This window comes from Ranitomeya variabilis, chromosome 1, assembly GCF_051348905.1.
Source record: "Ranitomeya variabilis isolate aRanVar5 chromosome 1, aRanVar5.hap1, whole genome shotgun sequence".
Taxonomy (NCBI): domain Eukaryota; kingdom Metazoa; phylum Chordata; class Amphibia; order Anura; family Dendrobatidae; genus Ranitomeya; species Ranitomeya variabilis.
The window spans coordinates 785,476,310-785,491,304 of NC_135232.1; the positions used below are offsets into that span (position 1 = coordinate 785,476,310).

The following is a 14,995-nucleotide window of genomic DNA, read 5'->3' on the forward strand; positions in this document are numbered from 1 at the left end:
TCTTTGAGGGTCTAGGTCAGGGGTGCACACCATTTTTTGGTCCAAGGGCCTCAATGCCCTATTAAACCAATCCCAAAGACAGGAAAAACAAATATAAAGAGGTACTTGTGTGAAGTCATCACCAGAATCAAGTTTTGACTATTTGACGGATCCGGCGCCCATTGGCTTCCATTCGAGCAAACAATGGACGGCGACAGATCCGGCGCTGTCTGATTTTTTTTTTTTTTTACATACACAAAAAACGTTACTTGTCCGTCGTCTCTGGCCACCGGACAAACAATTTGACAGATCCGGCGAACGACGGATGAAACATGAGGCCAAATACAAGTCTATGAGAAAAAAACTGATCCGGCGGCATCAGTCGTCGAATTCGTTTTATTCGAACTTCGACAGATTGCGACTGATGGCAAAAAACTGATGTGTGAAAGGGGCTTAAGGCTAAAATCTCATAATAATTGATGTCCTAAAAGCTGTAGCTAGGCTTCATGTGGGGAAGTACCGAGAGATATTTACCCCATAAAGGCTAACCAGCCAGCAAAATGATTCACTAAGGCTAAGTTCACATTAGCGTTCGGGGGCTTTGCGAAGGGCTGCATACTTCCATTGTTAAGCTCCGCCTACTTCCCCATACTTCTGCATGCGTCCTGTGTACCTGTCTTTAACATTGGATACGCAGGACATGCGGATGCGTTTTGACGTGCCCGCCAACCGCACGGGAAAGCAACAAGTTGCGTTTTGTGCGGACTGCGGGTGCGTCAAAACGACGCATCCGCATACATCCACATGTCCTGCGTACCCAATGTTAAAGACAGGTACGCAGGACGCATGCAGAAGTATGGGGAAGTAGGCGGAGCTTGATGAAGGAAGTATGCAGCCCTCCACAAAGCCCCCGAACGCTAATGTGAACTTAGCCTAAAATTTGTACAAAGGAGGGAATTGAATAATATCTACCCCCATGTGAGTTAGCCTATGAATATTGTATTCATACATTATTGGTGAATTTTCCAATATTGATCCTTGCATTATTAGCAACCAGCAGTCAACAGCCACACTGTGTGAGGAGGTAGTACATCTAGACTGTATGATCAATACATTAAGCTAGGACACCAATAACTATGGTAATTTTAATAAGCACATTTTTCTTATCATTATCTAATCATTAAAAGTTATATTTTATTAATCTCAGAATCTTTACTTAGGGTCTATTTGCCATTTGTTAATTATCCAATCCTTACAGATAAGTCTCAGCTGCTTCCAAAAGCTTATGAAAAACCCCAAAACAAATATGTTTTTTGACACTTGGTGCATGAACTGGTAAAGTCCTATGTACTCAGCTGGTTCTGTATTCCGCTTCAAGTATTCCACATGGAAAATGTGCAGCAAATCTACAACGTGGAAAAATTCCCTTGATCAACTTTTCATGCAGATTACAATCTAACGGTATCATGGAAGTTTTTAGCTACAGTAAAGTGGCAATACACTGTTGCAAGTTGGATTGTTAAAAGGTATTTATCCAAAAAGGCAGAGGGCATACCAATGTTGCCATTGTCAGACCAGTAGAGAGGCCATTCATACTGCAGAAGGTGCAGATGGCGGTCAGTAACACTAGCTAATAGCTCACACTGATTTTCTGAAAGCGAAAGAAAATGTTGCAAACGTGTGCATTATCATATTAACTTTCATTGCTTAGTGTTCGGACTGTTGTGCACAGTGACTGAAAGAAAGCTCATTTGATGCAGGACTTAAAGGGAACCTGTCACCAGGTTTGGCCGATATGAGATACAGCCACCACCTTTCAGGGCTCACATGCAACATTCTATAATGCTGTATATCTGCCCCCAACCGGACATGAAAGTCAAGAAAAAGACCTTTTATTATACTCACCTGCAGGATGGTCCAGTCAGAGTGGTGTCACTGGTCTTGGTCCATCTTCTTACGATCATCACCCTCTGTCTTGCTTTGTGTGTATGACGTGTCCCTACGTCATCCACACAGACGTCCTGGCTTTGCGCTCTTGCACAGGTGTACTGCTCTGCCTTGGCTAGGGCAGAGCAAAGTACTGCAGTGCGCAGGCACCGGGAAAGGTCAGAAAGCACCGGTGTCTGCGCACTCCAATACTTTACTCTGCCCTAGCCAAGGCAGAGCAGTACACCTGTGCAAGAGCGCAATGCCAGGACGTCTGTGTGGATGACGTAGGGACACGTCATACACACAAAGCAAGAAAGTGGACGTGATTGTAAGAAGATGGGAGGCGCCATACCAAGAACATTGACAACCCTCGGACCGGACTGCCCCACAAACAAGTTTAATAAAAGCTCTTTTTCTTATCTATACAGCATTATAGAATGCTGTATATCAGGCCGTATCTCATATCGTCCAAACCTGGTGACAGGTTCCCTTTAAAGTTATTTACTATACAAATATAAAATTCTACAGCTTTCAAAAGTCCCTGTACATACACCATAGATGGCTATCTGTCCCATACACAGGAGTGCTCCTGCGTTCTCTGAGAGCCACTGCCAGACATCCCTGGTGCCAAAGCATCTCAGAACAAAACGATTTCAAATCCAGAATCGAAAATGCGGTATCCTTAACTCTCCCAACAATCATCTGTCCGGGGACCCTTACATATGAGAGTGTTGGCAATCACCAACATCATTGGGTTCAGATAAAGTGTAATGGGGGCTTAAGCTGAATTCAGTGTCTGTCTGGTGTATGTGCCAGCATATAATGGGCCCCCTCTGATGTATACTGCAAATTCACCATTTAGGCTATGTTCACATGTCCAGTAATCAACCCTTTGTGCACACAACTTTTTTTGGTCTGGCTTAAAAGAAAAAACTGATTTCAACTGTATCAGTTTTGTCTTAACATTGAACTCTATAGAAAGGTGTCTGTTAAATAGCCCCACTACACATTAGACTAAAGTTGACGGAACCCACCAACAGTCTAAGGCAGTGTTCCCAAGTTCGGTCCTCAAGAGCCACCAACAGGTCATGTTTTCAGGATTTCCTTAGTATTGCTCAGGTGATAATTGCATCACCTGGACAGGCAAGCATTCAATGACCTGTGCAATACCAAGGAAATCCTCAAAATATGACCTGTTGATGGCTCTTGAGGACCGGAGTTGGGGAACACTGGTCTAAGGCCTCTTTCACACTTATGTCGGCAGTGTCCCGTCGTAATGCGTCGCCAAGACGTAGCGACGGACATTCACAAAATAGTGTTAAAACGTGTGAAACGCCTCCAGTATTTTAGCAGATACGCCGCCTGAATTGTTGTAGTGTAAAAGGAAGATTCCGGGGACGCGAGAGATTTTTCTTCCAGGCATGCTGAAATGTAAAAACAGGATCCGTCACTGGATTCCTGTGTTTCACAGTGACCACAGGATCCTGCGTCCATAGGCTCCCATTCTGTGGAACGACGTATGACGCAGGAGGCGTACTGGCACGTTTTTCCACTGCAGACAAAAAACGTTTCTTTGAACGTTTTTTCCAAACGACGGGCAATCAACTCCGCAGGATCCAGTGCACGACAGACCAAACGTGTGGCCATACGTCGCTAATACAAGTCTGAGAAAATGCAGGATCCTGCACATTTTTTTGCAGGATCCTGTTTTCTCAAAAAACGATGTATTTAGACGGGAGCTCAAAGACAGAAGTGTGAAAGAGGCCTAATACAGAGGCTTCTCATAAAATTAGAATATCATCAAAACTAAATTTACTTCAGTTCTTCAATACAAAAAGTGAAACTCCTATATTATATAGAGTCATTACAAACCGAGTGATCTATTTCAAGTGTTTATTTCTGTTAATGTTGATGATTATGGCTTACAGCCAATGAAAACCCAAACGTCATTATCTCAGTAAATTAGAATACTTTATAAACACCAGCTTGAAAATTGATTTTAAAATCCGAAATGTATGTTCAGTAAATGCACTCAATACTTGTTCGGACAGCAGATGACATGACTCCCCAAACCATCACTGACTGCGGAAACTTCACACTAGATTTCGAACAGCTTGGATTGTGGCCTCTCCACTCTTCCTCCAGACTCTGGGACCTTGATTTCCAAATAAAATGCAAAATTTACTTTCATCTGAAAACAACATCTTGGACCACTAAGCAACAGTCCAGTTCTTTTTCTCCTTGGCCCAGTAAGGCGTTTCTGGAGTTGTCTATTGGTCATGAGTGGCTTGACACAAGGAATGCGATACTTGTAGCCCATGTCCTGGATATGTCTGGGTGTGGTGGCTCTTGAAGCAATGACTCCAGCAGCAGTCCACTCCTTGTGAATCTCCCCAAAATTTTTGAATGACCTTTTCTTAATCTTTTTAAGGCTGCGGTTATCTCGGTTGTTTGTGCACCTGTTTCTACCACACTTTTACCTTCCAATCAATTTTCCATTAATATACTTGGATACAGCACTCTGTGAACAGCAAGCTTCTTTATCAATAACCATTTGTGGCGTACCCTCCTTGTGGAGTGTATCAATGACTGCCTTCTGGACATCTGTCAAGTCAGCAGTCTTCCCCATGATTGTGGAGCCTACTGAAACAGACCAAGGGAACTTTTTAAATGCTTAGGATGCCTTTGCAGCTGTTTTTTTGTTAATTATTCTCATTTACTGACAGTGACTTTTGGGTTTTAATTGGCTGTAAGCCATAATCATCAACATTAACCCCTTAAGCCCCAATGGTGGTTTGCACGTTAATGACTGGGCCAATTTTTACAATTCTGACCACTGTCCCTTTATGAGGTTAGAACTCTGGAACGCTTCAATGGATCCTGATAATTCTGACACTGTTTTCTCATGACATATTGTACTTCATGATAGTAGTAAAATTTCTTTGATATTACCTGCGTTTATTTGTGAAAAGAAAACAGACATTTGACGAAAATTTCGCAATTTTCCTACTTAGAATTTTTATGCCCTTAACTCACAGAGATATGTCACACAAAATACATTTCCCACATGTCTTCTTTACATCAGCACAATTTTGGAACCAAAATTATTTTTTGTTAGGGAGTTAAGGGTTAAAAGTTGACCAGCAATTTTTCATTTTTACACCACCATTTTTTTTTTTAGGGACCGCATCACATTTGAAGTCATTTTGAGGGGTCTATATGATAGAAAATAAGTGTGACACCATTCTAAAAACTGCACCCCTCAAGATGCTCAAAGCCACATTCAAGAAGTTTATTAACCCTTCAGATGTTTCACAGGAATTTTTGGAATGTTTAAAAAAAAACTAACATTTAACTTTGTTTTCACAAAAAATTTACTTCAGCTCCAATTTGTTTTATTTTACTAAGGGTAACAGAAGAAAATGGACCCCAAAAGTTGTTGTACAATTTTTCCTGAGTGCTTCACAGAAGTTTATAATGTAGAGCCGTAAAAATAAAAAAAATCATATTTTTTCACAAAAATGATCTTTTCGCCCCCATTTTTTTATTTTCCCAAGGGTAAGAGAAAAAATTGGACCCCAAAAGTTGTTGTCCAATTTGTCTTGAGTACGCTGATACCCGACATGTGGGGGTAAACCACTGTTTGGGCGCATGGCAGAGCTCAGAAGGGAAGGAGCGCCGATTGACTTTTCAATGCAAAATTGACTGGAATTGAGATGAGACACCATGTCGCGTTTGGAGAGCCCCTGATGTACCTAAACATTGAAACCCCCCACAAGCGACACCATTTTGGAAAGAAGACCCCCTAAGGAACTTATCTAGATGTGTTGTGAGAGCTTTGAACCCCCAAGTGTTTCACTACAGTTTATAACGCAGAGCCGTGAAAATAAAAAAAATATATATATTTTTTCCACAAAAATTATTTTTTAGCCCTCAGTTTTCTATTTTCCCAAGGGTAACAGTTGAAATTGGAACCACCGTTTGGGTGCATGGCAGAGCTCAGAAGGGAAGGAGCGCCGTTTGGAATGCAGACTTAGATGGATTGGTCTGCAGGCGTCACATTGCATTTGCACAGTCCCTGATGTACCTAAACAGTAGAAGCCCCCCACAAGTGACCCCATATTGGAAACTAGACCCCCCCAAGGAACTTATCTAGATGTGTTGTGAGAGCTTTAAAACACCCAAGTGTTTCACTACAGTTTATAACGCAGAGCTGTGAAAATAAAAGTTTTCCCACAAAATTGTTTTTTTAGCCCCCCAAATTTTTATTTTCCCAAGGGTAACAAGAGAAAGTGGACCCCAAAAGTTGTTGTCCAATTTGTCCTGAGTACGCTGATGCCCCATATGTTGGGGTAAACCCGTTTGGGCGCATGGGAGAGCTCAGAAGGGAAGGAGCACTGTTTTACTTTTTCAACGCAGAATTGGCTGGAATTGAGATCGGACGCCATGTCCGATCTGGAGAGCCCTTGATGTGCCTAAACAGTGGAAGCCCCCAATTATAACTGAAACCTTAACCCAAACACACCCCTAACCCTAATCCCAACTCTTCCCATAACCCTAACCACACCCCTAACCCGAACATGCCCCTAACCCCAAACACACCCCTAACCCTAATCTCAACCCTAACCACACCTCTAACTCCAACACACCCCTAACCCTAATCCCAACCATAACCCTAACCACACCCCTAACCCTAATCCCAACCGTAAATGTAATCCAAACCCTAACTTTAGCCCCAACCCTAACTTTAGCCCCAACCCTAACTGCAGCCCTAACCCAAACCCTAATCCTAACCCTAGCCCCAACCCTAATGAGAAAATGGAAATTAAAAAAATGTATTTTATTATTTTTCCCTAACTAAGGGGGTCAGGAAGGAGGGTTTGATTTACTATTTATAGCGGGTTTTTTTTGCAGGTTTTTGTGATTGGCAGCAGTCACACACTAAAAGACGCTTTTTATTGCAAAGAATAGTTTTTGCGTCTCCACATTTTGAGAGCTATAATTTTTCCATATTTTGGTCCACAGAGTCGTGTGAGGTCTTGTTTTTGCGGGACAAGTTGACGTTTTTATTGGTACCATTTTTGGGCATGTGACATTTTTAGATTGCTTTTTATTCCGATTTTTGTGAGGCAGGATGACCAAAAACCAGCTATTCATGAATTTCTTTTTGGGGGTGTGTTTATACCATTCCACGTTTGGTAAAATTGATAAAGCAGTTTTATTCTTCGGGATAGTACGATTACAGCGATACCTCATTTATAGCATTTTTTTATGTTTTGGCGCTTTCATACGATAAAAACTATTTTATAGAAAAAAAATATGCGCGGCCGATCGCATATGATGTACTATCCCGTCACTGGGAAATAAGTTCCAGGTCACCTCGACGGGATAGTACGTCATATGGGATTAAGGGGTTAACAGAAATTAACACTTGAAATAGATCACTCGGTTTGTAATGACTCTATATAATATAGGAGTTTCACTTTTTGTACAGAAGAACTGAAATAAATTAACATTTTGATGATATTCTAATTTTGTGAGAAGCTCTTGTATGTATTGTAGCCTCTCACATGACAGATGTCAGCAGAGAGAGTGGTCTGGCCTGCTGAATTTCAGCAGCCGATCCTTTTGTTCTGCCTGGAGATCACCAGAACACTCCTTTCCATGGGGGGAGCTACTCTCTGAACAGCTTTCTAACATGTACGGAGACCCTCATTCAATGACTGCAAACAACTGTTGAAAATGGGATTGGTAAAGCAGTCACCAAACGTGACACTAAAATAATAAAAAGGGAAAAAGAAGGATTTTCTAATTGCTACAAACAATAAAAAGACGCGTTTCCATGGGGTAACTTAAAACTAATGTAACAGAGATACGGCAATAAAGAACCTGAAAACAAAGTGTATCATATAATTTTGCAAAGCTTCTTTTCCCAGATAGGGTCACGCTATTTTTTTCCATCCATTGACTTCCAATCGATCAGCATTGGTTTAGAATTACATATCTGCTCACCAGGCGCCTGATTGAATAAAAATATCAGTCAATAACAACTTAGATTTTATTCTATTCAATATTTTTATCAAATAGTGATCAGGACAAACTCTCCTTTCCATATATTTAATGTGGATTCTATTACCGTATATTAGCCTGAGACAAGATCACTGGAGGGATACTGGGATCTGTGCATGTAATGATAGAATATCATAGTAGTGGACATTCCCTTTAAAGCTGCTTGGAGCCTGCTTAATTAAAATGGGTCATTTAGCACTCATGGTATGTTAGTTGGTTTTATGGTAAGTGCTTTTTTAAGTGCTATTGAGGTAAATTGATCTTTTCTCCATGTAAAGTCTTGTTAGTACGACCGTATGTTCAGTCCAAGTGCTTGTCCATGAAAAAAAAAAAAAATTCAATTCTATGGGAGCGCAAAAAAAAAAAAAATTGAATGCCATATGGAGCCACAGTACAGAATTTGTATGTAAAGCAATTCTGTTACATAGGAAATTGTAAGTGGATAATAGCTGCTGACTTACAAACAGATTGTATATGGACTGCACACGAATAACAAATGGGAAAAACACAGCACCACTTTACTGGATGAAAATCAGACCGATTTTTTTTTTACGGTCCGGTGAACCTACCCTAAAGGACATCTTACCCTGTGTTTAAGGTAGGAGAGGTAGACATCCCAGCCCAGTGTGAGGACATTCACATACATTACACGGTACTTAGTCGGTAAGTAGTAGAAATTTATCAGTTGAGCCGGTGGCCATACACACCATTCTGTCTGAAAAAGACAACACAGTTCTAGGCGGCATAACCCCAGAAAATTACATTGTCATTGTACAGATCCGAACTCACCTTGTACATTTCCCAAAATTTGCCTTTAAATTCTGCCCAACTGTTCCTGATACTTTGCCCTTCCATTGAGCCAACTCCTATCATGGAAAATGAAAGATTTTATTAAAGGGGTTGTCCGGTCTAAAATGACAAGTCTGAAGTCACAATATGTGACTGCAGACTTGTGAATGCTCCTGGCCCGAAATGTGTGCACTGGGAGGATTCACAAGTCTGCAGCCAAATAGAGTGACTGCAGACTTGTCATTTTAGGTCAGACAATAGTCCTCATCTCTTTTATGCTGAAGAAAATAGTAAACTGTTTACTAAACACAGAGAATTTATTAAGACTGGTGTTTCATACACCTTAATTATCAGGTTAGCCAGAAAAAAATCCCCAGAATTTATTAGGAAACAAAAACTCAAATCTACACTAGTCCCTAATCTGTGATTTTTTGAAATCCCAGTACAGTTTTATTTAATACATCCCCCTACGTCTTTTTATGTAAGCTTTGCGCTAATATTTTTTTATGGCGTGTAAGGGAAATTCTGTGTCTATGAACACACATTGTTCTGGCCCACTACAGTTTTGAAGACCTGTAGCTCAAAACCAACAAAAGAAGAAAAAGGTCCTGTACATCAAAACCAGTTGAATATCGTCCCATTTTCGCCCATTCCTGACCAGGAACATTTTCCTTTTTTTTTCTTGCACAAGCAGTTTAAAGAGCTCTTTTTTTTGTGATATATGTGACTTCACCTTTATGGTTTTGTCATACTCTTTTTTTTTTTTTATCCTTTTTTCGGGAAATAAATGTGTTGTTCGCGTTTTATTTTTATAGCTACAAAGGACCACTAAAATACATTTTAAAAAGTTCCCCTTTCTGTAACAATTATTTTTATCAAATAGTTTTTTTTTTTGTTTTTTTTATAGAGGCAGGGTAACTCTTTTTTCCTGCTTTTTATTTATCATTTATTTCACATACTGAGTCATAAAAAACCTTTGGAGGCATTTCACTATTTAAATACTATTTTTCATATCATACATCCCCTGTAACTGGTATAGTAGCCCCAGTTACAGTGGAAATGCAACCTTCTGAGTCCATAGCAGAGCTGACTGGGTCTCTTAGGACCCAGCAGCTCATGCTCCCTCCCAACACCAAGCATTCACATGACTGCTGGGTCTGTTTAGACAGCGCCGACAGATCTTACTATTACTCTATAAACAGTAACCATTTGAGAAGGCAGAGATGGTAATAAGCCATCTGTGCCTTCTTAAAGGAGAGCTCTGCTGTGTCTAACACCTGGCTTTGCGCTCTCGTACAATAGTCAAAGTAGAATTTTGGATCACACGAAGTTTGAAGTCTTTGGGCGGTTCAAAGTGGTTTCTGAAGATAGCGTAGAAAACATGTAATAATACTGTTTATGTTCATCTGAATAACTAACATTATGTTTATGCAGCTTACTTGATTATTCGGAATTTGCACTTTACATATTAAAGAGATCTTGTCACATTGGGTAACGCTATTATCCTGCAGATTCTTTTTTTTTTGGTAGTTGTGACAGATTGCTCCTTGCCAACTCTTTACAAAGGCCTTTAGGTGACATTCAGAGTGGTATACTTTAATTGGTTTTAAAGACCTGCTGCACTTTCCTTGAAACTTGAATGTATTCTTACCAACAAAAAACAGCACTCCCAAAATAGGGGATACCACGATTTGTTCAAGCAGAACTTTCTTCACTACCACTTGCACTGTTGCTCTCGGTAAAAGGCGATCCAGCCAAATATACCAGTAATGATCCAGTGGGCCAAAACAGTTGCCAATGATAAACATCCTACCTGCGTACACAGGAATATTAAGATAAAAAATAATTGCTAAAGATCAATCCAATAATACAAAAGGAATATAATGGGATATATAGTACATAAAGGGCAGCACAGACTCATCTCAACTAAAGGCTTAGATCAGGAACAGAAGAGACATTTATTGGACATTTCATAACTTTCCAAAATTATTATGATAATATTCAGCACATATGGCATTGTACTACTGTACCCAGTTTATTATATATCTTAGGAGTCTGAGTCGGACCTTTTTATATCAACGCTGACTCCACAGTACTGCCCTCAACTACTGAAATGAGACAGTCAGCTAGGCCCCTTCACACATCACTGGTTATATTTCTTCACGGCAAGCACTCTTCCCCGTTTTCAACTCAGTACGTTGATTGCCAAGAATGGAGCTGTCAGTGGGACATAAGTGAAGCTTTGAAAATTAAGGTTTTCATCTGTTTTATCTGCCTTTTTCCACATGAAATCCAGTTCTAAAATGGTACTTGGAGGAAGATGTGAATGGAGCCACCTTGTGTACATTGTATGACAGTATGAGCAGGCGTTCTAGCACACAAATGGTGGCATGTATGGCAGTATGAGGAGGAATTTTAGCTCACGGATCCAGCACACAATGGTGGCACATATGGAAGTACGAGAAGACATTCTAGCTGGCGGATGTAGCACACAATAGTGGCACATATAGCAGTATGAGCAGACATTCTAGCACATATATCTCGTACACAATGGTAGCACATGTCTGCTCATACTGCCATTCTAGCTCGCAGATATAGATCTAGCACACAGTGGTTGCACTTCTCTGTACCTACCTGTCCGCAGCCAATCTCGCCTTCTCGTTGGGTCTGTCCTGACCTCTCGAGTCTGTTGAATGATGTCTCCGATGCTGAGCAGTATCCCAGAACTCACTGTGTTAGTCACCAGCAAATTGTGGGAATTAAACATCTTTCGCCAACAGCCTGCAACACAGTTCAATATGACCCTACCCTGGCGAGACATGACCAGACAGCAGCCAACAAGATGGCATGTAGAAAGAAGCAGCAACGTACACCTGGAGGAAGAAAACGCAGTCCTATTAACCTGGAGTCCGAGGTGTGGAAGAGTCGCATATGGCTTTAGGAAGTCCTGAGACAACAGCACTGGGAGTGTGCCCCCTGCAGAATATAGATGTATTACATTCACTGATGAGAAGACCCCCTACTCTCCTCATAATAGTTATATCAGACCAGATCACTAGTCCCCAAATCTGGATGTGAAGGTATGGCAGAGTCCTACTACAATGAATATACCCAGTAACACAGCATCTCCCTCCACCCAACGTCATGGCTGCAGTTACGCAGAAAACAGACTGGGCTGCTTTAAAGCGGTTGTCCACCTTAAGTGATATCTTGCAGATTGGTGGCGGTCCGACATATTAAAAAATTTGTATCTCCAATACAAGAATGCACGTCGGACACCTGACCACGGCTCCATTTCTGTGGAACCCCCAGAAAAAGCTGATAGTAATGCTCGGCAGCCCCGAAGGAAAGAAATGGATCTGTGGTGGAGTATACACACTAGCACTCCATGGGGACAAAAGTTTGTTGTTCTGCCGATCAGAGTGTCAGAAGCCCACTGATCAGCAAGTGATCCTCTATGGATAGGCGATAACTCATTTTCATGAGACAACCCCTTTAAGGCCATGATGTCACATGGGGTATAGAACATATTTTGGGGCTATATCCGCTACACTCTTGCAGACAATGTGTGGAAATGGATCCCTGCAATCACACATGCAGGAAATCACTGCACACTTACAGCCACAGGTCTCATCGGTATTCGTATCCCTATGGCACGGGGGTGGGGTCAGCGTGGAAACATCAGCTGTGGATTTGCATTGGATTCAGGTTGTGAGTGACCAGAACCTGCGGACTGACAGTCATCTGTGTGGGCTGACAGCTGTGTGGGGGGGAGCTGCTGCGGACTGACGGTCAGCGATGTGGGGGGAGCTGCTGGGGACCGACGGTCAGCTGTGTGGGGGGAGCTGCTGTGGACTGACGGTCAGCTATGTGGGGGGAGCTGCTGGGGACCGACGGTCAGCTGTGTGGGGGGAGCTGCTGGGGACTGACGGTCAGCGATGTGGGGGGAGCTGCTGGGGACTGACGGTCAGCTGTGTGGGGGGAGCTGCTGGGGACTGACGGTCAGCTGTGTGGGGGGAGCTGCTGGGGACTGACGGTCAGCGATGTGGGGGGAGCTGCTGGGGACTGACGGTCAGCTGTGTGGGGGGAGCTGCTGGGGACTGACGGTCAGCTGTGTGGGGGGAGCTGCTGGGGACTGACGGTCAGCTGTGTGGGGGGAGCTGCTGGGGACTGACGGTCAGCTGTGTGGGGGGAGCTGCTGGGGGCGGATAGTCAGCTGTGTGGGGGGAGCTGCTGGGGACCGACGGTCAGCTGTGTGGGGGGAGCTGCTGGGGACCGACGGTCAACTGTGTGGGGGGAGCTGCTGGGGACTGACTGTCAGCTGTGTGGGGGGGAGCTACTGAGGGCTACCGGTTAGCTGTGTGGGGGGGAGCTGCTGGGAACTGACTGCCAGCTGTGTGGGGGGAGCTGCTGGGGGCGGACGGTCAGCTGTGTGGGGGAGATGCTAGGGAATGAGGGTCAGCTGTGGGTTGGAGCTACTGGGGGCTGACGGTCAGCTGTGTGGGGGGAGGGAGCTGCTGTGGACTGACGGTCAGCTGTGTGGGGACAGCTGCTGTGGACTGACGGTCAGCTGTGTGGGGACAGCTGCTGTGGACTGACGGTCAGCTGTGTGGGGGGAGCTGCTGGGGACTGACGGTCAGCTGTGTGGGGACAGCTTCTGTGGACTGACGGTCAGCTGTGTGGGGACAGCTGCTGTGGACTGACGGTCAGCTGTGTGGGGACAGCTGCTGTGGACTGACAGCTGTGTGGGGGGAGCTGCTGGGGACTGACAGCTGTGTGGGGGGAGCTGCTGTATATATGATTTCCCAGATGGCACAATGGAAGGTCCTGGCTAGCGCTTTCCACATCGATAGTGCCAACCTGTGTGGGAACACAATGGGTTAAACCCGCTGTCAGCTGTGCGTGGGTAAGGGTGAAAATCACGTGACAACAGTCCGCACTGCTCCAGGTCCCAACTCAGCGCTCACTGGTGTGACAGTGACACACGGTTACTAATCCCGTGGCTATATACTAACCCTTCCGCAATAAAACCTTTCCCAGGGCCCCTTCTCTCCAGAAGTGACAGTAGAACGGTCATGAAGCTACAGTCGCCATTTTTAGTTCAGTCATGTGCCCTTAAGTTTAGTCATTTCCGGCTGTGGCCTTTGTGACGTCACCGGGAATACGGGTTGGCGCCTGGTGATACGGCGGTGAGATGGAGTAGGTCGCCCCCTGCTGGTGAATGGGATTTAGAGTGAGACATACGAAGGCATGAAACTAGGGAAACTGACGTTGCCCATAGTAACCTATAATTCTGCGGCACTCCATTCCCGTCAGCCATTGTCCTCGGGCATATGGTAGTGTTTCTCTATTACAAGGAGCCATAAAATGGCGTCCATAGCCTGCTGTACAGCTGTACTGTGCGTCCTGGTGCAACAATGGTACATGAAGGGTTACACAGTACTGTACCTATGGATTCCATGCAAATCTATGAGGAAAAAGTGAATGACAGTAGGAATCTTTATGGCCGACACTTTTGTATAACGAGCCAGAATATGGTTGGTCACTATGGGCAGATGTTTTTATTGCCACCATTTTAAGGAATGTGCGGTGATACCAAATATGACTATTTTTTTTATATTTTTTATTTTTGGATAGGTGAAAGGGAGCGATTCAAACTTTTATATTTTTTTTATTTTATTTTATTTAATACTTATAAAAACATTTTTTTAATTTTCTCTTTCTTTTAGGGCTCTTTCACAGGTCCTGATATTTCCGGTACAGGAAGAACCAGTACCGGAGATATCAGTGTCCGTGTGTGTAATACTTGGGGCAGACGTGTGGCAAACGTGTGCTGCCCGTGTCCTGCGTCAGTACCACATGTACCGGCGCCTGGTAAGCAGCATTACAGTTTGCGCTGTTCCCCGGAGCTGGATGCTGAAGACAGCTCGGATCATTGTACCCTGGTTACGCTGTGATCAGCACTAGCAGGGAGCAATGATTAAAGTTGTATTCAACTAATAAGAGTGAGGGCAGGCGGCGGCTGATAGGAGTATTCATCAGCCGCCGCCTGCACTATAAATACATTTAAATAATAGATGACGGGGTCCCTGTATTTTTGATAACCAACCAGGCAAAATTGACAGCTGGGGGCTGCAACCCTCAGCTGTCAGCTTTAGCAAGGCTGGTTATCAAGAATAGAGGGGTCCTCACCAGCCTAAAAATAGCTCACAGCCACCATGAAAAGGCA

At 43.4% G+C, this 14,995-nt stretch overlaps 1 protein-coding gene across 1 annotated transcript; it reads right to left on the reverse strand.

Annotated features, from left to right (window-relative positions):
* Positions 1-6,735: 6,735 nt before the first annotated feature.
* On the reverse strand, positions 6,736-13,906 carry LOC143784523 (mpv17-like protein 2). Its single transcript, XM_077272866.1, has 6 exons — positions 13,782-13,906; positions 11,397-11,639; positions 10,418-10,575; positions 8,767-8,843; positions 8,564-8,692; positions 6,736-7,927 (listed from the first exon to the last, which is right to left on the reverse strand). Exons 1-6 carry the CDS (start codon positions 13,841-13,843, stop codon positions 7,856-7,858), a joined length of 741 nt encoding a protein of 246 aa, XP_077128981.1. The 5' UTR covers positions 13,844-13,906; the 3' UTR covers positions 6,736-7,855.
* Between the last annotated feature and the right edge of the window lie 1,089 nt (positions 13,907-14,995).

Coding starts and splice junctions, on each gene's coding strand:
- LOC143784523 (XM_077272866.1), bottom strand. CDS start 13,843: ATGACCGTTCTACTGTCACTTCTGGAGAGAAGGGGCCCTGGGAAAGGT. Junction 10,576..11,396: donor GATTGGCTGCGGACAGGTAG/GTACAGAGAAGT, acceptor GTACGCAGGTAG/GATGTTTATCATTGGCAACT. Junction 8,844..10,417: donor GGGAGTGCTGTTTTTTGTTG/GTAAGAATACAT, acceptor TTTCCATGATAG/GAGTTGGCTCAATGGAAGGG.